Raw genomic sequence first — 25,868 nt, forward strand, 5'->3', positions numbered from 1 at the left:
CCTCTTTGGCCGATCATTCTCAGTCTCTTTCACGGGCGACTCCTCTCCTTCCCACCCACCAACTGTGAGTGTCCCTCAAGGCTCACTTCTGGATCCCCTTCTATTCTCCACCTTCACCCACTCCCGTGGAGAACTCACTCAATCCCATGACTTTGACTACTACTTCAACGCGGTTGACTCACAAATCTACATCTCCAGCTCTGTTATCTCTCCTTCTCTGCAGTCTCGTATTTCCTCCTGCCTTCAGGACATCTCCACTTGGATGTCCCGCCGACACCTAGAACTAACCATGCCCCAAATAGATCTCCCTCGTGTTCCCATCCAAACTCTGTCCTCCTCTTGGCTTTCCCATCACTGTAGAGAACACTACCATCCTTCCCGTCTCACGAGCCTGTATCCTCGGCGTTATCCCTGACTCATCTCTCTCAATCAACCCACCTATTCGATCTGTCATCAAATCCCGTCGATTCTACCTTCCCAACATGGCTTAAAAACTGCCCTTCCCCTCCATCCAAACTGCTCCCTGTGGATCCAAGCACTTACCCTATCCTGCCTCGACTACCACGTCAGCCTCCTTGCTGACCTCCCTGCCTCCTGTCTCTCGTGACTCTGATCCAAACTTCACTCTGCTGCCCGAATCATTTCTCTACAAAACCATTCGGTCCATGTTCCCCCACTCCTCGAGAACTTCTAGTGGTTGCTCATCTACAGTTGCATCAAACGGAAGCTTCTTACCATTGGCCTTAAAGCACTCGATCATTTTGCCCCCTCCGATCTGACCTCGTTGATTTCCTATTACAAGTCGGCCGGTTCACTTTGCTCCTCTAACACCAACCTAGTCGCTGTAGTTCGATCTTCTTGCCGCTGACCCCTTTCCCGTGTCCCTCCTCTTGGCCTGGAACTCCCTCGACCAATCAATAATATTTATTGAGCGTTTACTGTATGCAGGGTGCCGAACTAAGCGCTTGTGAGAGCACAACAGAGTTGGTAGACACATTCCACACCCACAACGAGCTTACAGTCCCTCCCTCCTCCTTCATATCTGACAGACCGTCGCTCTACCGACCTTCAAAGCCTTATTAAGATCCCATCTCCTCCGACCGGGCCCTCATTTCCCTCTCCCTCCTGTATCGCCCTTGCTTTTGGATTTGTAACCGTAATTTATTTTAATGTCTGTCTCCTCATCTAAACTGGATGGTCGTTGTGGGCAAGGAATGTGATTAACCAACTCTGTTACACTGTACTCTTCCCAGCATTTAGTACAGTGCTCTGTTTATAGTAAATGCTCTTTAAATATTATTGATCGATGGATGCACTGGTGAGATAACTAATTTCTATGACGCTTCTAGAACCAAGAAGGTAAAGATATTTTTGCATACCCTAAACGTTTTGCATTTAATATTCACTTACATTTTATTATTTAGTAAAAAATGAACTGAATTGGGTTTTTGCTTCTTTGGACTCCTTGTGGAACCAATGAAAATGAAATTAGGCTTATGGCTGAATTTTCTCAGAAGCACTTGAGAAAAGCAGAGGTGTCAAATTAATATAAGAGCTACAGAAAATGAGTAAAATATGCCACTATTACAGGTGTGCAGTATGATCACCTCGAGTTGAATGTAATACAGTAAAAATAAAATCTCCAGCAACAGCTTGGTAATTAGAACGCAATATGGAAATAAAAGGCAAGGAAGGGGGAAAATTCTAGAGATTATTCAGGAGGGCAGGAAAAGATGAATAATTCCAACTGTAATTCTCCCCTTGCATCTTCACTCTTCAAAAGGTGGGCTTGTGGTCCTTTGATTTTTAATTTCATGCTTAGAGAATAGCAGGTGTCACTTGAAATTTTTGTTAAGAAGAAGTGGGTTCAAGTAAAGCACCTCTAGAAGCCCCAGTACGGTATTCAGTGGTCGTGTTTAAATTCAGGCCGGTTTGCTAATCAGATTAGGAGAACTCTCCCTCTGAAACTGTCAGAGGAAGAGGACCGCTCACTTTAGCATAACGGCAAATCCCGGGGCAGCCCAAACCAGCTCTGCAAAGATTCCAGGAAGGTTATGCAGCATGCGCCCCTGAGAAGTGTAGGCAGCCTGAATGAGAATAACAGACATCGGAGAAAGAGGGGGTTCGTTAACTGGCAGCAGGATCTGAAGCTGTTTCCTAATTAGATTAGCAGAGAGTTGATGCAAATGGCTCAGGGGGCCTGCATTTCCACCGGGGGGGGGCCTAGTCAAACGGTGGGTTCTCCTCCACAAGGCATCAATCTAGGCAAGATGGCCCCAAATGGAGGATAATTTAAGTGCCCGTTAGTACCGCTTTCTGGTTGGTAAGGTGCCAGATAACACAGCTTTATTGTATTAATAAATCAGACCTCTAAATGGAATCCCAAGGGTGGAAACACAAACAAACTATACCTTTAAACCTTCACGGTTAACTACATTTGCTGAAGATGTCTTCGGCAGAGAGACTGATTGATCTATTTCTGCAGAAGACCGTGCACTCCGTACCTCCGAAACAAAGCGTGCTAGACTCCACCCTGCCGTTTACCGTTTCCCCTCGGAGTGCGACTGCGGCAACCTTTTTTTTCAGCCGGTTGTTAAAGAATTTGTATCTGTCGCGGGGCGGGTGCCCGCTATGGAAACATTTTTAATAACTTTTTGCAAGGCAATATAAAAGGGTTTAATAGAGTTTAGAGGCAAATATTAAACAGCCAGGCAGACTCCACTGCGGGGCTGTCTCTGTATATACGGCATCTGGCTGTTTAGGTACGGGCCAAGTTTTAGGCACCAGATAAGATGTCTCACAGATAAGGACAGTTCTGGCTAGGTTTTATTTTAATCAGATGGAGCATACTTAACATAATCAATGGTAAACTCTAATTCCCCGATGACTTTTCAGTATTGGCTTCCCTTCTCCCCTCTCTCTATCCTTCAGAGTTCATCCAAGCCCAGAACTCCTCCACCCTTCCAAGGGAGGGAACAGGCTTGGACCATCACTGATAGGAGTGGAGCGAGATGAAAAATGGTTTCGGAGGGAATATGACTTTTCAGATAGAATACAGATGCACCAGAGAAAGTAAAGTCAAAACAGAGGGGAAAAAATTATCAGACCTTTTCCCAGCAAATGAGAAATGAGCACATATGGCCTGGTGGATAAAGTACGGGTCTGGGAGTCAGAAGGACCTGGCTTCTAATCCTAGCTCTGCCACTCGTCTGCTGGGCAATTCTAGACAAGTCACTTCATTTCTCTGTCCCTCAGTTACCTCATCTGTAAAATGGGGATTAGGATTATGAGCCCCATGTGGGACATGGACTTTGTCCAACCCCATAAGGTTGGATCTACCCCAGGGCTGATTTCAGTGCCTGGCATATAGTAAGTGCTTAGCAAATGCCTTAAAAATAAAAAGACAACAACAAAAAATATCTTATTATATGCAAAGATGAATACGATCTGGGCCTCTCTTATCTGCAAAGATGCAAAATGGCCATAGTAAGAATGTGAAAACAATGGTCCTTTTATGAACTCCTTATTGGCAGGAAATATGTCTATCGTACTGAACTCTCCCGAGCTCTTGTACTGTGCTTTGTATACAGCGAGTGCTCAATAAATACGACTGAATGAATATTGTTTTATATTTTGTTGAAGACAAGGAGGAGAATGTGTCTAAATCTGTGCTTAGATTTAGGGAAGCAGCGTGGCTCAGAGGAAAGAGCCCGGGCTTGGGAGTCCGAGGTCATGGGTTCGAACCCCAGCTCTCCCACTCATCAGCTGGGTGACTGTGGGCAAGTCACTTCACTGGGCCTCAGTGACCTCATCTGGAAAATGGGGATGAAGACTGTGAGCCTCACGTGGGACAACCTGATGACCCTGTATCTCCCCCAGCGCTCAGAACAGTGCTCTGCACAGAGTAAGCGCTTAACCAATACCAAAATTATTATTATTATTATGAAATTACCTGATCCAAAATGTAGCGGGAAAGGCAGTGTAGCCGTTGATGTGTCTTTTACCACCCTCTAGTGATCATTCTTAAATAGTGCCACACTGCCTCAAAATCTTCAAAGCTTATCAAAATCTATCAGACAAAAACTCCTCACTCCTGCCTTTCAGAGCTGTCCATCCCCTTCCCCCTTCTCACCTCACCTCCCTTCTCTCCTCCTCCAGCCCAGCCCGCACACTCCGCTCCTCTGCCGCCGCTCACCTCCTCACTGGGCCTCGTTCTCGCCTGTCCGGCCGTCGGGCCCGCGTCCTACCTCTGGCCTGGAACGCTCTCCCTCCTCACATCCGCCAATCACTCTTCCTCCACCTTCAAAGTCAGTCCTACTGAAACCTCACCTCCTCCAAGAGGCCTTCCCGGACTAAGCCCCCCTTTGCCTCAGCTCCCCCTCCCCTCTGCGTCACCTCGACTGGCTCCCTTTGCTCTCCCCGCCCCGCAGCTCTTATGTATATATCTATAATTCTATTTATTTTCACCGATGCCCCTTTACTTGTTTTGAAAGAGCCCGGGCTTGGGACTCAGAGGTCATGGGTTCGAACCCCGGCTCTGCAATTTGTCAGCTGTGTGACTGTGGGCGAGTCACTTAACTTCTCTGTGCCTCAGTTACCTCATCTGTAAAATGGGGATTAACTGTGAGCCTCACGTGGGACGACCTGATTACCCTGTACCTAACCCAGCGCTTAGAACAGTGTTCTGCACATAGTAAGTGCTTAACAAATACCAACATTATTATTATATCTATAATTCTCTTTATTTACATTTCAACCTGCTTGCTTGTTCTGATGTCTGTCTCCCTTCTTCTAGACAGGGGTGGGCAGGGATCGTCTCTCTTTATTGCTAAATTGTACTTTCCAAGAGCTCAGTACAGTGCTCTGTACACAGTAAGCGCTCAATAGATATGACTGAATGAAGGAATGAATGAGAAGCACAAGGACGAAAGGACGCTTCGGTCGATCAACGGTCTTTATTGAATGCTTGCTGCGTGCTCAGCACCGACCTAAGCGCTTGGGAGAGAACAGTCCAAAGGGGCGGTAAACACGTTCCCTGCCCACAACGAGTTTATAGCTTACATTTCCCTTCTGCACTTGGATTTGTACAGTGTGGCTCAGTGGAAAGAGCCCAGGCTTGGGAGTCGGAGGTCATGGGTTCAAATCCCGGCTCTGCCACTTGTCAGCTGGGTGACTGTGGGCGAGTCACTTCACTTCTCTGTGCCTCAGTTCCCTCATCTGTAAAATGGGGATTAACTGTGAGCCTCACGTGGGACGACCTGATTATCCTGTATCTACCCCAGCGCTTAGAACAGTGCTCTGCCCGTAGTAAGCGCTTAACAAATACCAACATTATTATTATTATTACCCTTTTTTTACCCACCCTTAGCCCCACTACACTTAATGACATAACCGTAATTTATGTTAATGTCTCTCTCCCCCTCTTAGACTGTAAACTCCTGGCAGGCAGGGAACCTGTCTACCACTTCCGTTCTACTGCACTCTCCCAAGCATTGAGTATAATGCTCGCACACAGAAAGCATTCGATAAATATGACTGATGGATTGACAGAAACGGGACAAATTCTGAGTTTTCTGTCTTTGTCTCCTTGTCCTTTATACTTGTGCCGGAAGAAAAAGACAGATAAATTAACGTCAGTGTCCAGTACGTAGTAAAGTCGATGGAGGGATGCTATTTGGTAACATTTCACTTTCCACGTGATCTGACGGGCTGGGGAAGCTACGGTCTTTCTCCGGGCTCAGACCGTCGTCTTCCTGTGTGAGGGTAAGGATTTAAAGTCTACCCACACAACAAACCTAGGCAAATTCTGTCGGATTATGAGCCAGCTGCAAGAGAGCAGGGTCTCTGCTTAAATGGACCCAAATGTGGAAAGTTTGGGGTTTTGCTCCAGCTCCATGTATAACATCTACCTTGCCCGTTATTAACACCAAGGTCAGTATTTAGAGTGCTATGAGAAACTCTGGTATGAAAGCTACTTTATAGAGCCAAAATATCTTGTTTCCTACCAACCTCCCTGTCAGCAAGGGGTAGATGGATTTTTTGGCTTGAATCTATGTAGAGCAAACTGAATATTCCATGCCACGTTGATGTTGGTGGGGATTGGGCCCTGCAGATAGACCAAACGCTTTTAAAGCTGCAGACCATTAATCGGGGAACTCATGAAACAGCACTCTCCCCCGATTAATACCATTTTGAGGCTTTTCTGACCCCGGACTTCACCCCCTACCCTTCTCCCGCCCTGGGGAAGCCACAGTCCATTTGCTCCGACCTAGGACAGTAGACGGTGATGGGGGGCGGGGGAGTTGTCAACCTGGTGGGCTGTTGGACCGAAGAGGAGACCCTTATATGGTCTCCAATCTCATGGAAAAATATCCCCTTTTCGTCCCAGGCAGGCATAATGCTTCTCAGCCCTCCCACGTGCAAATGAGACATGAAATAATAGCATCCAATTAGCTGGCTAAGAAACGATATCATCAGAGCGGTTAAGAAAATCGCTGATTTCTCTAAAAAAAAATTGAACTTGCCATTAAGCTTGCCTCGAGCCGGCTCTGTCCACGGATCATCAGTCGACGGTATTTACTGATTGCTTACTGTGTGCAGACCACGGTGCAAAGCACTAGGAAGAGTACAGCAGCGTAAGAAGACATGATTCCTGCCCTCAAAGATTTTATAATCTAGGGGGGGAGACAGGCATGAAAATAAATTACAAGGAGGGGAGGCAACTGAGTAAAAGGAGCAGTGTGGCTTCGTGGAAAGAACCCGGGTTTGGGAGCCAGAGGTCATGGGTTCTAATCCCGGCTCTGCCTCTTGTCTGCTGTGTGATCTTCGACAAGTCACTTAACTTCTCTGTGCCTCAGTTCCCTCATCTGTAAAGTGGGGATTAGGTCTCTGAGCCCCATGTGGGACAACCTGATTACCTTGTACCTACCCCAGTGCTTAGAACAGTGCTTGGCACACAGTAAGCGCTTAACAAATGCCATCATCATCATTATTATTATTATTATTACTACTGTAGAAGTGGTGTGGGGGTGGCGGGGTTAAGTACCTAAATAGTTAGGGGGTACAGACTTCAGGGCATCGGTCGGAGGAGGAAGGGAGGAAAAATAAGGTGGGGAGTAAAGAGATTAGTCAGGAAAGCCTTCCTGGAGGAGATGGGATTTTAGAAGCAGTTTAAGGATTGGGAGAGTGGTGCTCTGTCGGATTGGAAGGGAAAGGGAATTTCAGGTAGGAAGGAGGGTGTGAGCAAGGGGTCCACAGTGCCAGAGACAAGAACGAAGCACAGAGAGTAGGTTGGTTTTGAATACACTGTCTCTATCTGTTCCCGAATTGTACTTTCCAAGCGCTTACTACAGTGCTCTGCACACAGTAAGCACTCAAAAAATACGACTGAATGAATGAAAATGTCCACATACAGCTGGACAGAGCTAAGGGGAATTCTCATCATCTCAGTCACTCAAATGACTCTGAACCATCTGTGTGCAAACTCGCGCTGGCCTTCGCAGTAGACAGAGAGTAATGCAGGTCTTTTTGCTATGGGAAAATCTTTGGGGACTAATGAGCCCGGCAGGTTTAGCCTAACTAAACAACAACAACAACAGCAACAACAAAAAAATCGCATATCCGTGTGAAAATCCTAGTATGGCTTCTGTAATTGGTGTTCTAATTGTCAGCTATCTTGGGACATGCTGTAGGATGCTAATTAAAGGGATCTAGATCCCTCTTCAAACATGTAAACTCCTTTTAAAACACTCAGAGTTCCAGGTGCTAATTAAGCAGGTGTGTGTGTGTGTGTTTGGGGGGGGGGGGGGGGAGAGGGAACATCCTATTCAGAGGGAAAGCAGTCGGAAAGGGTTTTACTAAGACTCCCAATCGCACTATTGGAGAGTTCATAAGAATGCAAATCTAGGGCCCATCATATAAACCAAAGAGTGTGTGTTTTTAGTGGCAAAACTCAGGCCTCCAAATCATCCAAAGGAAATCACTATGCATCAGTTTCATTGCCTGTCATGGTGGGATTCTAAATATCAACAGCATTACGATGGAGCTTTTTAGGGGGTTGGTGTTGGGAAGGAGAGTCAGGGGGAGGTATCCAAATTTAGGTGTGTTTTTTAGAGAAACAGCGTGGCTCAGTGGAAAGAGCACGGGCCGGGGAGTCAGAGATCATGGGTTCGAATCCCGGCTCAGCCGCTCGTCAGCTGTGTGACTCTGGACAAGTCACTTAACTTCTCTGCGCCTCAGTTACCTCATCTGTAAAATGGGGATTAAGACTGTGAGCCCCACGTGGGACAACCTGATCAATCTGTAGCCTCCCCAGCGCTTAGAACAGTGCTTTACACATAGTTTAACAAATGCCATCATTATTATTATTACTATTATATGGTAATCCCTGCGAGGAAGTTCATGTAGGGAAGGTCCTTGTGCCTGGAATAGGGCTTCAGGAATTTTGCATTTAGAGAAGAAAGGCTGGGTTTTAGATCCTCCTTGGAATCTGGCCGCCACAGTCCTCGGTAATTCAAGACTGAAATCATCGCTAGCCGATCTCCCCATGACCTCACCCTGCCCTCACTCTGGTGAGAGTGGAGAGACAATAAAAGAAAGGTTCCCAGGAGCTTCTAAGAGAAAAATGGGATGTCTTAATGTGAAACAGTTACCCTACAAAGTTGTTTCGCTCTAATAATAATAATAATAATAATGTTGGTATTTGTTAAGTGCTTACTATGTGCCAAGCACTGTTCTAAACTCTGGGGTAGATACAAGGTAATCAGGTTGTCCCACGCAGGGCTCACAATCTTCATGCCCATTTTTACAGTTGAGGTAATCGAGGCACAGAGAAGTGAAGTGACTTGCCCATGGTCACACAACTGAGAGGCGGCGGAGCCAGGATTAGAACCCATGACCTCTGACTCCCAAGCTCAGGCTCTTCCCACTGAGCCGTGCTGCTTCTAAAGCTCCATGGAATTCAACAATAAGTACGGTGCTCTGCACACAGTAAGCACTCAATAAATATGACTGAAGGAACAATGACACTTTCCTACAAGAAAGTGACCCATTCTAGCATTGCTAAGAGAACACAATCACAACTATATTTTTCTACAGCATTTGTTTAGCACTTACTATGTGCCAGGGACTGTAATAATAATAATAATAATGTTGGTATTTGTTAAGCGCTTACTATGTGCCAAGCACTGTTCTAAGCGCTGGGGTAATAATAATAATGTTGGTATTTGTTAAGCGCTTACTATGTGCCGAGCACTGTTCTAAGCGCTGGGGTAGACACAGGGGAATCAGGTTGTCCCACATGGGGCTTACAGTCTTAATCCCCATTTTACAGATGAGGTAACTGAGGCACCGAGAAGTGAGGTGACTTGCCCAAAGTCACACAGCTGACGAGTGGCCGAGCCGGGATTTGAACCCTTGACCTCTGATTCCGAAGCCCGTGCTCTTTCCACTGAGCCACGCTGGGTAGATACAGGGGAATCAGGTTGTCCCACGTGGGGCTCACAGTCTTAATCCTCATTTTACAGATGAGGTAACTGAGGCCCAGAGAAGTGAAGTGACTTGCCCAAAGTCACACAGCGGACAGGTGGCCGAGCAGGGATTCGAACTTATGACCTCTGACTCCAAAGCCCGGGCTCTTTCCACTGAGCCATGCTGCTTCTCTAAGCACTGTACTGTACTAAGCACCGGAGGCGATACAAGCTAATCAGGTTAGACACAGTCCCTGTGCTCACAGTCTCAATTTCCATTCTACAGATGAGGTACCAGAGGCACAGAGAACTAAGGTGCCTTCCCCGAGGTCACCGTGCAGACAAGAGGCGGACCCAGGATTAGAACCCAGGTCTTCTGATTCCCAGGCCCGTGCTCTTTCGACTAGGCCCCACCGCTTCTCATCAGGCCACGCTTTGGCTTTCATTTAAAACAATCTATTGAAAATTGACTGTACATTAGAAATGTGTGAATTGGTTCACCTACTCCGTCTCCTTTCTGTGTCCCCTCACTTGGATCTGAGCCCTTTACGCACTTGATATTCATCCCGCCACCAGCCCCCACCGCCTCAGGGTCGCACCTGGAGAGTTTCCAGTCCTCTACCAGTCTCGGCTACGGGAGGGAGAGTCAAGCAGAGGGCTGTCCAGTCCCCCCGATTAGACCGTAAGCCCGTCAATGGGCAGGGACTGTCTCTATCTGTTGCCGATTTGTACATTCCAAGTGCTTAGTACAGTGCTCTGCACATAGAAAGCACTCAATAAATACTATTGAATGAATTCCTAGCTTGGGCAGTGGCTAGCGAGTGGAAGGCCATCTGCCACAAGTCAAAACTCACCCGTGCTGGGCAGCAGCGGCACAGGAGAGAGTCCAGGACGGAAACTCAAGTTTACTGCGCGGAAGGGAAGCGACGGTAAACCACTTCCATACTCCTACCAAGAAAACTCTCTGGATCCACTACCAGAACGACTGCAGATGGAGGTGGGGCGCTCTGGAAGAGATGGGTCCTGGGAGTCACTGTGTCAGAGACGACTCCACAGGCTAAGGTAAGACAAGGCCAGCCCCACACCACTTAGTTATATAAATATCATCTATTTCAATGCACGTCTTCCCCTCTGGACTGCAAACTCCTTAACGGCAGGAAACATTTCTACCCCCTCCTCCAAGAGGCCTTCCCAGACTGAGCTCCCCTTTTCCCTCTGCTCCCTCTACCCCCCTTCACCTCTCCGCAGCTAAACCCTCTTCTCCCCCCTCTCCCTCTGCTCCTCCCCATCTCCCGTCTCCTCCCCTCAGCACTGTACTCGTCCGCTCAACTGTATATATCTTCATTACCCTATTTATTTTGTTAAGAGATGTTCATCACCTTGATTCTATTTATTTGCTATTGTTTTAATGAGATGTTCTTCCCCTTGACTCTATTTATTGCCATTGTTCTTGTCTGTCTGTCTCCCCCGATTAGACTGTAAGCCCGGCAAAGGGCAGGGACTGTCTCTATCTGTTACTGATTTGTACATTCCAAGCGCTTAGTACAGTGCTCTGCACATAGTAAGCGCTCAATAAATACTGTTGAATGAATGAATGAATACCAGTGCTGTTGTACTGGACTCTCCCAAGTGCTTAGTACAGTGTTCTATACAGAGTAAATACTCAATAAATACCACTGATTGACTGATTCCCCATGAGGCACTAGCAAACCCCAATAAGTCAGAGAAGCAAGTGAAATCCGATCGTCCAGTTTGAGATTTGGCCCTATATAACTTAAAACAATGCTTCATTTTCCACGAGGTCTTTGGATTCTGCTCTGTGTAATATTTTTAATGGCACTTAAGTGCTTACTCTCTACCACACGCTCTATCAAGTGCTGGAGTAGATACAAGATATTCAGTTTGGACACGGTCTATGTCCCAAATGGGGCTCACAGTCTGGATCCTCAGATTACAGACGATAAACTGAGACACAGAGAAGTTAAGTGACTGGTCCTAGGTCACACAGCCCGGGTCTGTTCCACTAGCACACGGGTCTGTTCCACTAGCGCACGCTGCTATGAGTAATTATAATTATGGGATTTGTTAAGCGCTTACTATGTGCCAAGCACCGTCCTAAGCCCCGAGGTAGATACAAACCAATCAGGTTGTCCCACGTGGGACTCACAGTCTTAATCACCATTTTACAGATAAGATAACTGAGGCCCAGAGAAGTGAAGTGACTTACCTGAGGTCACACAGCTGATAATTTGCGGAGCCAGGATTAAAATCCACCACCTCTGACTCCCAAGCCCGTGCTCTTCCACTTAAGCCACGCTGTTTCTACTACAAGTTATATACTATTTCAGATGGTTTCGAACCATCTTCTCCAAACTCCTCTTTTTCACTGAACACCAACTTAGCTGGCAAGAAAGAGAGCAGTCAGGTGGGACCGTCCTTTCACCCAGATTCTCAGTCCTATGGTCTGACCATCAAGATCCTCTACTTGTTTTGTTTTGCAGTCTGTCTCCCCCTTTCAGACTGTGAGCCCATTGTTGGACAGGGATTGTTGCCGAATTGTACATCCCAACTGCTTAGTACAGTGCTCTGCACATGTAAATGCTCAATAAATACGACTGAATGAACCAAGATCCATATGTCACTCTCCGTCCTGACGGGAGACTCCATTTTTCCCTCTGAGACAACTGGTGGCCGGGCCTAATTTCTGGATTAATCAGTCAAGGAGCGCTTACTGTGTGCGGAGCCTTGTATTAAGTGCTTGAGACAGTACAGGGAAGCAGCATGGCTCAGTGGAAAGAGCCCGGGCTTGGGAGTCAGAGGTCCATGGGTTCGAATCCTGGCTCTGCCACTTTCATTCAATAGTATTTATTGAGTGCTATCTGCACAGCACTGTACTAAGCGCTTGGAATGTACAAATCGGCCACAGATAGAGACAGTCCCTGCCCACTGATGGGCTTACGGTCTAAACGGGGGAGACAGACAGACAAAAACAATAGCAATAAATAGAATCAAGGGGATGTACATCTCATTAAAACAACAGCAATAAAATAAAATGAAGTGCGACAAGTCACACTTGTCAGCTGTGTGACTGTGGACAAGTCACTTAACTTCTCTGTGCCTCAGTTACCTCATCTGTAAAATGGGGATTAACAGCGAGCCTCACGTGGGACAACCTGATTACCCCGTATCTACCCTGCGCTCAGAACAGTGCTCTGCACATAGTAAGTGCTTAACAAATACCAACATTATTATTACTATTACAGTACAACAGAGTTGGTAGACCCATCCCCTGCCCACGATGAGTTTGTGGTCTAGAGGGAGACTACGGTGGGCAGGGAATGTATCTGTTATATTGTTATATCGTACCCTTCCAAGTGCTCAGTACAGTGCTCTGCATAGAATAGGCGCTCAATAAATACAGTTGACAGATTGAATGACTGGTAAGTAGGAATGCAGCCACCACGTAATTGGGGGTGGGAAGTGTGGGGTGGGTGTTCGTTGGGGGGAAGGGGGTAACTTGAGAACCGCCAGCCCAGCAAAACTCCATTCCACAATGTACACGGATGCTGTGCCCCCTGCAATCCCTGTGGCTCTCTCTAACCCCGTCTTTCCGACTCCCCAAAGTCTCTACATAAGGGTGATACTGGGAGGCTGAATGCGCTTCATGGTTTTCTCTACTTAAAGGGCTTCAACATTTGTTTAATTGGAAGCTGCGTCCCTAATGCGTGTGATGTTCCTATGCCTAGAAAGTATCGTGGCGTGAAGGGAAGTGAGAAGACTGGAAAAAATGAATCACTGTCCTGTGATTTCCCAGATCTGTGCCCAATTTCCTGGGGTTTCAATCATATTATTAAATTTCACTTTGGGCAGAATAAATTGTCAGTTATCACAGGGAAACCTCCCGAGGGAAAAGACCTGCAACTTTAGTTTCTCCTAATTGCCCGGCCCTTGTCTAGGAGTAAACAGAAACTGATTGTGTTGATAGCTGCTATTAAAAACATATAGTACCAATGGGAACCATAACAGAATTGTAGAAACACGGCATCAATTCATTTGAACGGTAATTAATCTGGGATGGCTTCTTCAAGATGCGGAGCCTACGCTTTCCAACTGTCTAAAACTACAGTCTGTTGCAATAACTTTTCTACAAAAAAGCTCCGTATTCCCCATGGTTTGAGATACTGGCATTACCTCATTTTCCTACGGCAAGATCCTGACTTTGGTATCTACCCTGGCTATTCTATTACTGGGCCTACGTGGATTCTTGGTATTCTGCAAGATCCTGCTCAATAAATCACAATAACAGTAATAATTACTATGGAATTTAGTAGCAGATACTAAGTGCCGAGCCCTGTGTGAAGTGCTGGGATACATGATCATTCAATCACAAGGGGAGAGAATCTGGAAGTTGTTTTAAGATTGGAAATTCCTAAGGACCTAAGTAAAAATCCCATTCAGTCAAAAATGCAATATGAAGAGAAACAGAAAAATGTTAATACCGCTCCCTGACAAATAGATTTTTTTCATCAAGAATACCAACATTTGGCTTTCATCTCTTAAACCAGCAGGAAAATGATTCATTTTATTGCTTATCTTTCTGCAGATCTTGTTTGCACAACTCTCTTCAGGTCTATCAGTAGGGAGCCACACTGGGTGAAGGGGCTTAAGACCAAGGGCTGCTGGGCACCATTTAAACAGATTTGCCCAATGTCTACCCATTCCTGCAGAGGGTTATTATTTTCTTGCTTTTAGGAACATCCGCAAATGTTCTGCCACTTTAAAGGGGAAGTGGTCACATGTCTCTCACTTCAGGGAAATCGTTTTACCCTACGCTATTTTGTTCCAGACCTGCAGTTAGACTCTATTTTCATAAGAAGCTGCTAAATTCTCCCATTTGTCTTCGTTTAAGCTTATCGAACACGGAATTCCTCCCTGGCCTGAAGACGATTTTAACGTCTGTCAGACTTACCCGTGGAGAAGATCAACACCGTGTTGTCCCAGAGCCCATGTCTTTTTAAGGCGGCAGTGACATTTCCCACTGCTTCATCCATTATGGACACCATTCCTGCATAATTACGCCTCTTTTTGTTTTGGATGAAGCTGTACGGTTTCACGTATTCTTCTGGGACCTGAAGGGGCTCATGAACAGACTGGAAGGCGAGGTAAAGAAAAAGAGGCTGGAAAAAAAAGTCATATAAATTGGTTAAGAAAGCACCCATGCATCAACTATAGGCCTGGATGCATCATCTTATTAGTATTGTGATTGCCTTTCCTTTTTCCCCTGATCTCCCCACTTTGCTCAAGGAGACTCCTATAAAAGAAGGACTGGTCACCCACTTTCTCGGGAAAGGTCTGACTTTTCTGCTCACATATTTTACAGGGGGGGACGGAAAGCAAAAAAAACCATTTACTCTTAGCCTTCGATCGAGGATAATAATTAGATATGTCAACAATTAATTCCTCAAAATTGGGAAACGGCTGGTTTCCTCTCCTCCTCCTCCCTGTTCCGAATGCTGGATTGATCCTCTCCTGCTTAGACTATGAGCCCCATGTGGGACAGAGATGTGCCCAACCTGATTATCTAGTATATTATATTATATTAGTATAATGCTTGGCACACAGTAACTGCTTAACAACTACTATTATTATTCTCATTATCATTATTATTATGGTATTTACACCAGTCTTTCCTTCAGCTTTAGATATTTTTCTCCTTCCTTCCAAACCAATTCCTGTCCCATATTCTATCTCTGTTTTGTCTTTCTATTAGACCTTTCATCGGACAAGCTGGGCCAGAGGTTTTCCACCAGACATTATCACTTTATTGTCTAGATTTTCATAGCAGCTTAGTAGGCTGGCTATGACCCTCATTTTCCTGTTAATGGAAACCGAAGCCCAAAAAGGTTAAGTAACTTGGTGTATCATTCTACCACAATGAATGGTAGAAATTCAGAAGTGGGGTTTAGATTCAGGGTCCAACTACCTCCTCAAAATGAGCAAGTTGCTCCAGATTCAACGTACCCCATTTGAAAGCTTGGTTTTACACTGGGCTCTTCCTAGAGAGCACTGCAAATACCCATAAAAGAAAACATCATTATGGTTTGCTTATCACTTTTAATAATCAGAAATCAATAAATTCCCAATGATAAGTTGCTACTGCCAAATTGCTTTGAATAAAGTTAGAAGTTAATATTTTGACCAGTTTCTTCAAACTCATTAGTCTTAACATAGCAGCATTTTCTAGACAGGACACAGGAGCTCTTTTCTAATCATACTGGATGCTTAATTGAGGCATGTATTCAAAGAGGTTCTCCCCTTGCTAAGATAACTAGTTTCTACATTAAACAAAACCCCTTCAATACTCCAGGCACGTTTCATAAAGAAAATGTTTAAATCTGAGTGCATCAGACTTTGAGCCTATCATTAGCTCTCCTATCATAAAAGAATCTCTGGGTGAGGTTTTCCAATTGGTACATTGGGCTTCAAACCTGGGTCTGTAATCATTCGCTTCTTTAAAATTCCTTGTAAGATGCTGCTATTTTAGTAAGTTTTTCTCCCTTTAAAAACCACAAGTATGTTTCTCTATATGCTAGCTTGAGGTGCTCTGCATCCTTCTGCCTCACTTTAACTCTACTGTCTTCCTTCCTTTTTTAGCATTGTTTCATAGCAGAAATACAAATACAGTGCACTTGAAGAAATCGTTTCTTATTAGCAGATCCTGCAGGAATCCTGGGCTGAAAGTGTGTGTGTGTGTATAGTTGAGTCATATTTTGTCTAGATATTTATATCATCAACATCAATGGTATTTACTGAGTGCTTATTATGTACTAAGTGCTTGGGAGAGTACAACAGAGTTGGCAGACACATTCCCAGCCCCCAACGAGCTTATGGTCTATATGCGCGCGTGGGTGGGCGCGTCCGTGTATATGTATGTTTTCTTTCATTTTTCTTTGTGCTTGAAGATTACATTAGTGACAGTCAAATAGTATCCTGAGGGCAGGAGACGCTGGAAAAATGAATCTTTGCCTGACAGTGTATTTAACACCAAGGACACTTAAAGGAAGCCCTTTCCACACTGACGTGTTCTCTGTACAGAGCCTGTCACTGTTGGAGAGCTTGTTTCTGATATCATGCTCTTCCCTAAACCGCTGCTCAAAAAGAATAATTCCTTCACCACCTCACTGCCAAAAATCAGTTTGGTGGGTCTTTTGGCTACTGTGACTGACAGTGAGACTGCTTCACTGAGTCTTAATTTGTTGTCTCCCTGATGACAGAGGTCTCTCTTCAGCCACAATCCAGGAGTTCCTTGGATATCCTGGTGCCATCCAATCCTAGCCTATGTCCAGCCCATTGAAGATATTATCATCATCAAAAATGGCATTTATTGAGTGCCTACTGTGTGCAGAGCACTGTACTAAGAGCTCGAGAGAGTTGGTCATCTCGTTCCCTGCCCAAGGGATATTCTACTCTGATGAATTCTCCCAGTCACCAAGGCTCATGGGGCTTTTAGAAAAGGTCTTGAGATTAGTAAAAAATAGTCACAAGACTTTTTGGTTCTTAGTGGTTACTTCCTGTGGCATAAGTACGAACTTTATATGGATAATTGTTTTTACCTAATTTGGCAGGTCGTTAGAATTGGCAATCTACATGCTTGCCGGAGAGCATTTCAACAGCATAGGAACGGCTGAAACATACCTTGTCAGGTGGATGGTTAGCAATTAGGTCTACAGCCCTTTTCGCAAATACATTGGTTGAATACATATTTTTATATCCAACTGCAACTTCTTCTCCATCTCGAAAATCAAGGGCACATCGGGTTACATTCAAGCTTCTGATTAACACGCAACGCTCGTGGGAATAGTAATCCTCACTACCGAGGAGATATCCTAGAACAAGGATGGAAGACGAAAGCAGTCAGCACAGCATACAACTTATTATGTAAACTAATGTTTCGGCATTTAATCGCCTAATGCGCTGGATTACCCGTGACAAAGCTAATCAGAAAACAGGGCTAATAAGAGCAGGTCTCCCGAATGACTCTTCGTTTGACAATATAAAACGTCGAAAATGAATTTTGATGAGAAGCTCCCAACCTATTTGCCCACACAGTTCGGTAACCTCAGATGTATCTGGTTGATACCGATTACCTACATAAGAAATTTCAGGCCTGGAACAAAGTAAAACCATCTATCTAGGAAAGGCTTAGGGAAGAGAGACCAAAGTTCATTAATTATCTGTTCATCAAAACAACTGCATTTTTTGACATCATACTGTGCAGTGCAAACAATACTAAAATCATTTTCAAAATGGACAATTTAGGTTGTTCACAGGAATGATATTCCCACACACAGTTCATTCTAATCAGATACTGACACCAACTGGTGGAAGAAACAAATCGATTCTGAGAGAGAGAACAGTATACATACTATCATTTCAAATGATGCGGGGAGAAACCAAAAAAACACCCACATTCAATACAGTAATCCTGAAATTAGGTGCCCATCTATTAAGCCAAATTTATCCTGGGCAAATATATGGTCAGTTGCATAACTCCACCATTAAGCATAAGTAAAGAGGTCTCCAAGAGGGGTTGTTTCTGGAAATACTCCTGTTCTCTTTTCCTCAAAGGTTTTAATCAGCCGATCCTACTTCCTCTTACTCTCTGCAGCCAAATCCTTGCAAACAGCAGAACCTCATCTTAAATAACAACACTGGAGTCAGCCAAAGATCTCCCCTGGCTCCAGAACTCCTGTCATGCAATATGACATAAATTATCAAAGAAAATGATTTGTTTTTGCACAACTCCTCATTTTCCATGATTCATCAAATTCTCAAAACATTACACGGAACTAATGCTTTTGTTTCCCGGCTGAATGATGTATGTGCAAAATCCACTGGGAAACAAAGAGAGAAATATATATTAAACATACTCATGGAAATCTGTTCCCTAAAAAAGAGAGTCTGCTTCCCTCCATATGGCTGATGCAGCTGGCTGCTTGCAAAGGAAAAGAAGAAATGTTCCCAAGAAAATAATCTGGATCTTTATTTGGGTGAACAGGGAATTCTGGAGAACGGGGCTTTTTTTCCTTGCTCCATAAATGAGGGACCACGGGGAAGACCAGGATGTTGTATTTGTAAGGGATACGTGGAGTTCAGTGAATCCATCTATTTGATATTATTATTTTTATTAATACCTCTCTCCCCCTCTAGACTATGAGCCCCACGGAGGACAACCTGATTCCCCTGTGTCTACCCCAGCGCTTAGAACAGTGCTCGGCACATAGTAAGCGCTTAACAAATACCAACATTATAAGCTCGCCGTGGGCAGGGGACACATCTGCCAACTCTGTTGTATTGGCCTCTCCCAAGCATCTAGTACAGTGTGCTACACATAGTAAGCACTCAATAAATACCACTGATTGATTGATCTGATACCCAGTGAAAAGATGAGCTAAATACTAAAATTAAGATGATGCCGGGAAAATGGCAGCTACCTGTTCACATTCTTCTGCTCCATTAACTTGTAAATAGCTTAATTGCTAACCTGATGTCAAGTAATAAAATAATAATAATAGGAGTTACCCAGAGCTTGTCATCATTACCCAAATTTATAAGCATTAATTTATGCTCTGAAAGCAATTAAATCTTGAGATGACTACTGCCCAAGTCTTAAAAGAAAGGGAGAGAGAGGAAAAAAAGAAAAATATTTTGGGCAATTTCATCTTTGGGTTTGTTTCATGATGGTATCTAAAACTTCATTTGAATAATGGCAGCAGCACTACAGTTATGTTAAAAGGTTGGGGGAAATTCAGAGCTGAGCTGTCCCTTTCCCAACACAAGGCTCTGACAAAAGACACATGCACTGAAAGGTCAGAGGGGCAAATCTAGAAACAAAATCAAAGGATTTTGATTTTCGACCAAGGGCATGTGGAAAACTTGGCTTGTCTGAGCTTTGGATTCAAATTTCTGATTGATTTAGAAACAAAATCAAAATCTAGGATTTAATATGAATTGGTTATTAGAATCAATCAGTGGTATTTATTGAGTGCTTACTATTGAGTGCTTGGAGAAGCAGCGTGGCTTTGTGGAAAGAGCCAGGGCTTGGGGGGTCGTGGGTTCTAATCCCGGCTTCACCACTTATCAGCTGTGTGACTCTGGGCAAGTCACTTAACTTCTCTGGGCCTCAGTTACCTCATCTGTCAAATGGGGATTCATTCAATAGTATTTATTGAGCTCTTACTATGTGCAGAGCACTGTACTAAGCGCTTGGAATGTACAAATCGGCAACAGATAGAGACAGTCTCTGCCCACTGACGGGCTTACAGTCTAATCGATTAAGACTGTGCACGTGGGACAACCTGATGACCCTGTATCTACCCCAGTGCTTATCTACCCCAGGGCTTAGAACAGTGCTAGGCACATAGTAAGTGCTTAACAAATACCATCACAGTAATAATAATAATACTATGTGCAGAGCACTGTTCTAAGCACTTGGGAGGATACAAGAGAAAGCAGCAGACCCATTCCCTGCACAGTCTAGAGGGGGAGAAAGGCATTACTATGGATAAATCGTTTAAAATAAATCACTTAACTATTTGCACATAAGGGCTGTGGGGTTAAGGATGAGGGGGAATTCCAAATGTCCAAAGGTCACAGATTATAGAATTGTCAAACTATTTCCTGGGGAATAATACCATTTGTGGTAATATTAAGGGGTTTCCTCATTCATCGGAAGGGTGGGAGGGGAGAGGGAGGAAGAGGGGAAGAGGGGGAGAGGGAGAGAGGGAGGGAGGGAGGGAGGGAAAAAGAGAGTATGTGTCTTTGCAGAAACACACACACATCATCAGTTCTCCTCCAAGGCAGAGGTGACTCTCTTGGCTCCCGTAACATAAAGGCATCGCACACATCCTTTTCCCAAAGCCTGTCCAGAGATCGTTTCCCTTAAGCTCGTTGTAGGAAGGGAACGTGTCTGTTATATTGCTATACGAGCCCCAAGTGGGACAGGGTCTGTGCCCAACCCCATTACCTTGTATCTACCCCGGTGCTTAGAATAGTGCCTGGCACATAGTAAGCGCTTCACAAATACCATCCTTATGATTATTCTCTCAAGCATTTATTACAGTGCTCTGCACACAGTAAGCACTCAATAAATGAATGAATGAATGAGTGGGCGTCCCCAACCCCCCTGCTCCTGTGGCACTGCGTTTCCCCCCACCCCCCCGATCCCTGTTAACGTTTAAGTGGCTTCCGAGTCCAGTGGAAGGAAGCCCGGCCTTTCTCTATATTTTTACCGCTACTGCCTCGGGGGTCCTGCCAACCCACTGGCAGTGCCCCTCCTTGCTCGTTTACGGTCTAGAGCCGGCCACGGCAGCGAGGAGGCCAGACGCTCACCTGCCTGGCTCTCGAGCCCCGCTGCTCTCCGAGGTGAGTCTCGGTCCCGGTCCTGCCCGAGACGGGGCCGAGCTGCCACACGCCAGAGAGGGTCGATCGTTTCTCCCTCAGGGTGGTGGCACGCTCCGTAGACGACACTTACCCTCTGCGGCCTCTGCGACATTGCGGGGTGACGTTAGCGGGACTGGGCCCACGGCTGCTGGGGTTTCCACGCACCCCGTAATCCACCGCAGCTGTGGGGCGGTCGGTCCCGCTGCGCAATGTGGAAGGCGACCTGAGAAGCCTCCAACCCTAACCATCTGCCCCGAGCACTGCGATCAATTCGCAGCGGGTGCCATCTCCTAGCCAATCGCAGAGCAAGATGGCACCCCGGGCAGCACCACTGTCCTCTCTTAGAGAGAGGGAGAAAAGACAGATTTGTGGGTGTGCGTGGGCGTCTCCAGTCATTTTAAAGGCAGATCGTTCCTCAGGAACTGTACCAGGGTAGGCAACCTTCCATTTGCCTTCTTAAACACATGAGCCAGAGACAACTTCTAAATACTGGCTCACGGGTAAGTGTTCGACCAAGGATATGTGGAAAACTTGGCTTGTCTGAGCTTTTGATTCGAATTTCTGAAAAATTCAACTGGACGGTACTCTGCAGTGAACAAGCGCCCACTGGGGAAACGTGGTCATCCCGTGGAGGAATGAACAGAACTACCCTTTTTTTAAAATGGTATTTGTTAAGCACTTACTATGTGCCACGCTCTGTATTAAGCCTTTTAGCTCCCTTAAAAGGTAATCACCTGCCTTCCAAAGAATCACACAAGCTTCATTTTCAATGCAAGGAAAGCTTAAGCTAGGCAGAGTTGGGGCTGGCTGATTTGTTGGGCCCTCAAGTTCCCACTTCTCGCTTGTCTTTAACAGGGTGCTTTACTGATAAAACAAGCCTGGGAGCCCGAGGACCTGGGTTCTGATCCCGGCTCCCACACTTGCCGGCTGTGTGTGCCCTTGGGCAGGTCACCTAACTTCTCTTGCTTCAGTTTCTTCAACTGAAGATGGAGATTCAATCCCCGTTCTCCCTCCTACTTAGACCGTGAGCCCCGTGTGGGACAGGGACCGTTCCTGGCCTGATGAACGTGTATCTACCCCACTACTTAAAACCGTGCTCGACACATAATAAACACCATAAATGCAAACAAATAAAAGAGCTACCAGTTGGCGGTAAAAAGTCCGGGGTATTTTCATTACCGAAATACGAATCGAATCCTCGGCGGGTCGGAAGGCATTCTTTTCGGTACATGCCCAGGTGCCACTTCCCCACCATGTGGGTGGCATATCCCGCCTCCTTCAGAAGCTCGGGCAGGAGTTTCTCATCCAGAGGAACACAGTTAGGCTGGCAAGCCCAGATGATCTGGTGCTGTAGCCCGGTGTGGATCTTGAACAGATAAATACAGAGTCGGGTGTTAGTGACATTACAAGGTTCAGTGAGTCAGCAAGGGCCCGGGGAAGCAGAACCCGGTAAGACTGAGTAAAACCTTTGCTCGGTCTCTTCCTTACTGCAGCAGGCCTAATGACTCTACTTTGGAGTCCAAGGAAAGCTGTTGTTTATCCCCTGAAATGGAAGCTCTCCTGCCCAGAAGGTTTCTCGCCTCTTCAAGGATCGAATACCTGCCGTTCTTAGCTCAACACAACGCTTGGTTTAATCACTATAAGTGATGGAAGATTTTACAGTGTTCAGAAGAGAGCTCAATCAGTCCATCGGTGGGAATTTATCGAGGGCCTCTTGTACGCAGGATGATGTATGCCAAGTGACATTTTAGAAAAACGATTGGGGCAGCAGTAGAATCTGGACTAGAAAAGAGTCTGGAAATTGGGAAACCAGTGAGGAGGCCGACACGCTTGTCTAGACAAGTTATGATTAGCTCTTGGAACAGGATGCGTCTTCATTTGGATGCGGAGGTTGCGGGGGGAGCCTGGAAACGTTGTGGAGGAAAAACTGGTGGGATTTAGCAACAGACTGAAGGTGAGGGGAGAAAGACAGCTCCTAAAACAAGATTGTTGCTAATGGCGGGGAGGTGGAAGGCGGGATAAAGGGGGCCTTGGAAGATCAACTTGCTTCGATTAATTCTGAGGAAATTTTCCCATGATGAATCACTGTTGATAATGTACGACTTATGGAGACCGGTTATTACTACTGCCTTAATTCCTTCCTATTAGAGGACTCGAATTCAAATCCTACCCTCTCAGACCTGATAAACACATAGGAAAACATGTTTTCAATATCCTTAAAGTTACCCAAAAGTAACAAAGAAGATGCCAGTTTGTTTCTGCCTCATCCAGGTGCCACAAACTCCAAATTCCTCTTAGTGTTTGCCCTTCCAGGCATACAGATAAATGCAGGGTTGTGAAAGTGTCCTCAAGAGAAAGTCAGCTCTGGAATTAAATAAATGGTCTTCCAATTTAATGGAATTAAATTTTCATTAATTCTCATTTAAATGGAATTCATGAGAAGGATTTTCATCTTTTCTTCTACAGGGATTTATGTTTACCTGCTCTCTTTTGGTGTGTGGGGATTTGGTAGCATTCAAGTAAGAGGGCACATATCCTGGACGGAGAAGAGCGAAGAACTCCGCTTATACCTGAACAGTATTCCACAACTCGCCCTTCTCCCCACCTCCATTCAATCATATTCATCGAGCCCTTACTTTGCGCAGAGCACTGTACTAAGCGCTTGGGAAAGTATGAGAAGAAACAGACACATTCCTTGCCCACAACGAGTTTACGGTCTAGAGGCGCTGTTCCCACCAGACGGAACAAAGGATGGATCTACAAAGTGTGACTCGGGGATTATTGTCGGCAGCAAACACACACCGTAATTTTTATTCCCTGGCACCCCTGGCCCTATCAACCGTTCGGACACTGAACCGACGGATGTTGGCTTGGACCAGCAAGGCGGATGTTGCAACACGTAGGCTGTGATGAAAAACCACCACATCCCTTGTACAAAGTGGTCGTGCAGATGTGTATTATCTGCTTAATCGGAACACGGATGGGTTGAGGGCGGCGGGGAGCAGACCGAAGAAAACCAAGATCCTAGTTAGGACCAGATCCCGGAAGATTTACCGAGGAGGACGCTAGGTGGATAAAAATGGCAATGCATCAGTTACACAGAAAATTAATTCTGATCACCACAAAGCAGTGCCAGAGAATGGTCTGTGATTTGGCTTTTTCTTACCAACAGGCAACATGCCAGGCGATCGGCTGAAGCCTCACTCCATTATCTATGGTAATAGATGACAGGGAATTTGTTCCTTTCTGTCCTTGAGAATTTATTGGGCCGGACAGTTTTATGACATTACTGGGAAAGCTGAAGAAAAATGCTGGACCACCCTCAAAGATGTGTTTTGGGTCTATTAGAGCATTTAACTATGGAAGCTCTAGAATTTATATGCTCACCAATCATTTTCTAAGCCTGGTCTAAACAGAAGAGGTTAGCACGTGATGGAACGAGGGAAGCATTGTGGCCTAGTGGATACAGCCCCGGCCAGGGAGTCAGAAGGACCTGGGTTCTGATCCTGCTCGGCCACTTCTTCGCTGTGTGACCTTGGGCAAGTCACTTCATTTATCTGTGCCTCGGTGACCTCATCTGTGAAATGGTCCCATCGTGAAATGGGGCTCGAGACCGTGAGCCCCACGTGGGACAGGGACTGTGTCCGACCTGATTAGCTTGTATCTACCCCAGTATTTAGTACAGTCCTTGGCACATAGTAAGGGCTTAACAAATGCCATCGCTATTATTATTTGACCAAAGCAGAATTTTATTTCCAAATTTCCCCGCACTCCTCTATTCTCCTCCTCCTCCAGATCTTCTCTCCAGAGCTGCTTCTCCCTGGAAGTCCTTGCTTGGTCACTAAAGGTCTCCCTGGGCACTGGGCACCCATGGGTGGAGCCCTGCAGGGCTCTCGATGCCCAAGCTGGCACATTCTCCCCAGCACAGACCATCTGTTGGGGGGGGACAAATGGACCCAGGTTGACCTGACCTAGAAGAGCCTGGATTAAGCTAAGCCTTCTCAGCGTGGGGCCCACACACGCACCACCAGCTCTGACCTCACTTCTGCCGTGACTGGAGGCAAGCGTGGAAACATCTGGGGCTTTCTTCATGTCTCCTATGTGCCGTGATAGCCACGTCGTTAGATTGTGAGCCTCGAGGGGGAGGGGCTGTGGCTAATTCCCACCTGGCTATTCTTTCCTAACACCTAGTACTCCGGACACAGTAAACGATTAATACTATTATTGCTACTGGGGAGACAAGCGAGTTTTAGGCACCCGGTTGCGGTGCCAGAGACAACAGGAAAGTGCTCATTTGCATGTCTCTTTGAGTTAGTTTAATCTTCTACTGGGCTCTGCCCCCATACATGCTTCGCACCATGCTAAATGCTGGGATAGGTACAAAATTCTCAGATTCGACATAGAGAAGCAGCATGGCCTGGTGGAAAGAGCAGGGGCCTGGGAGTCCGTGGACCTGGGTTCTAATCCTGGGTCTGCCAAATGCTTGTTGGGTGATCTTCTCCAATGTTTCCCCTATTTGTTCATTCATTCAATTGTATTTATTGACCGCTTACTACGTGCAGAGCACTGTACTAAGCACTTTGAACGTACAATTCGGCAACAGACAGAGACAATCCCTGCCCAACAGTGGGCTCGTAGTCTAAACGGGGGAGATAGACAAGAAAACAAAACAAAACAAGACAAAACAAGTTGCCCCCAAGCCTGAGGCAGGCACGTTTGAAGCAGCATGGCCCGGTGGAAAGAACATGGAGTGGAGAGTAAGGCGACTCTGATTCTAGTCCCAGCTCAACCACTGGTCTGCTGTGTGACCTTGGGCAAGTCACTTCACTTCTCTGTGCCTCAGTTTTTCTCTTAGATTGTGAGGCCCTCCTAGGGCTCAGAACAGTGCTTGACACATAGTAAGTGCTTAAGAAATACCTTTTTTTTTAAAAAAAAAAAAGACCTGGTCATATACAGGGC

General features: G+C 45.7%; 1 protein-coding gene across 1 annotated transcript in view; it reads right to left on the reverse strand.

The window, feature by feature from the left end:
- ARSB (arylsulfatase B) overlaps positions 1 to 25,868 on the reverse strand; it is a 128,129-nt gene that overhangs the window by 95,978 nt on the left and 6,283 nt on the right. The window contains exons 2-4 of the mRNA XM_029070778.2: positions 22,089 to 22,275; positions 17,163 to 17,353; positions 14,437 to 14,644 (exon numbers count right to left, since the gene is read on the reverse strand). Coding sequence (XP_028926611.1) covers positions 14,437 to 14,644; positions 17,163 to 17,353; positions 22,089 to 22,275 — 586 coding nt within the window. The remainder of the gene's footprint in view (positions 1 to 14,436; positions 14,645 to 17,162; positions 17,354 to 22,088; positions 22,276 to 25,868) is intronic.

Source organism: Ornithorhynchus anatinus, chromosome 1 (genome assembly GCF_004115215.2).
Source record: "Ornithorhynchus anatinus isolate Pmale09 chromosome 1, mOrnAna1.pri.v4, whole genome shotgun sequence".
In the NCBI taxonomy this organism is placed as follows: Eukaryota; Metazoa; Chordata; class Mammalia; order Monotremata; family Ornithorhynchidae; genus Ornithorhynchus; species Ornithorhynchus anatinus.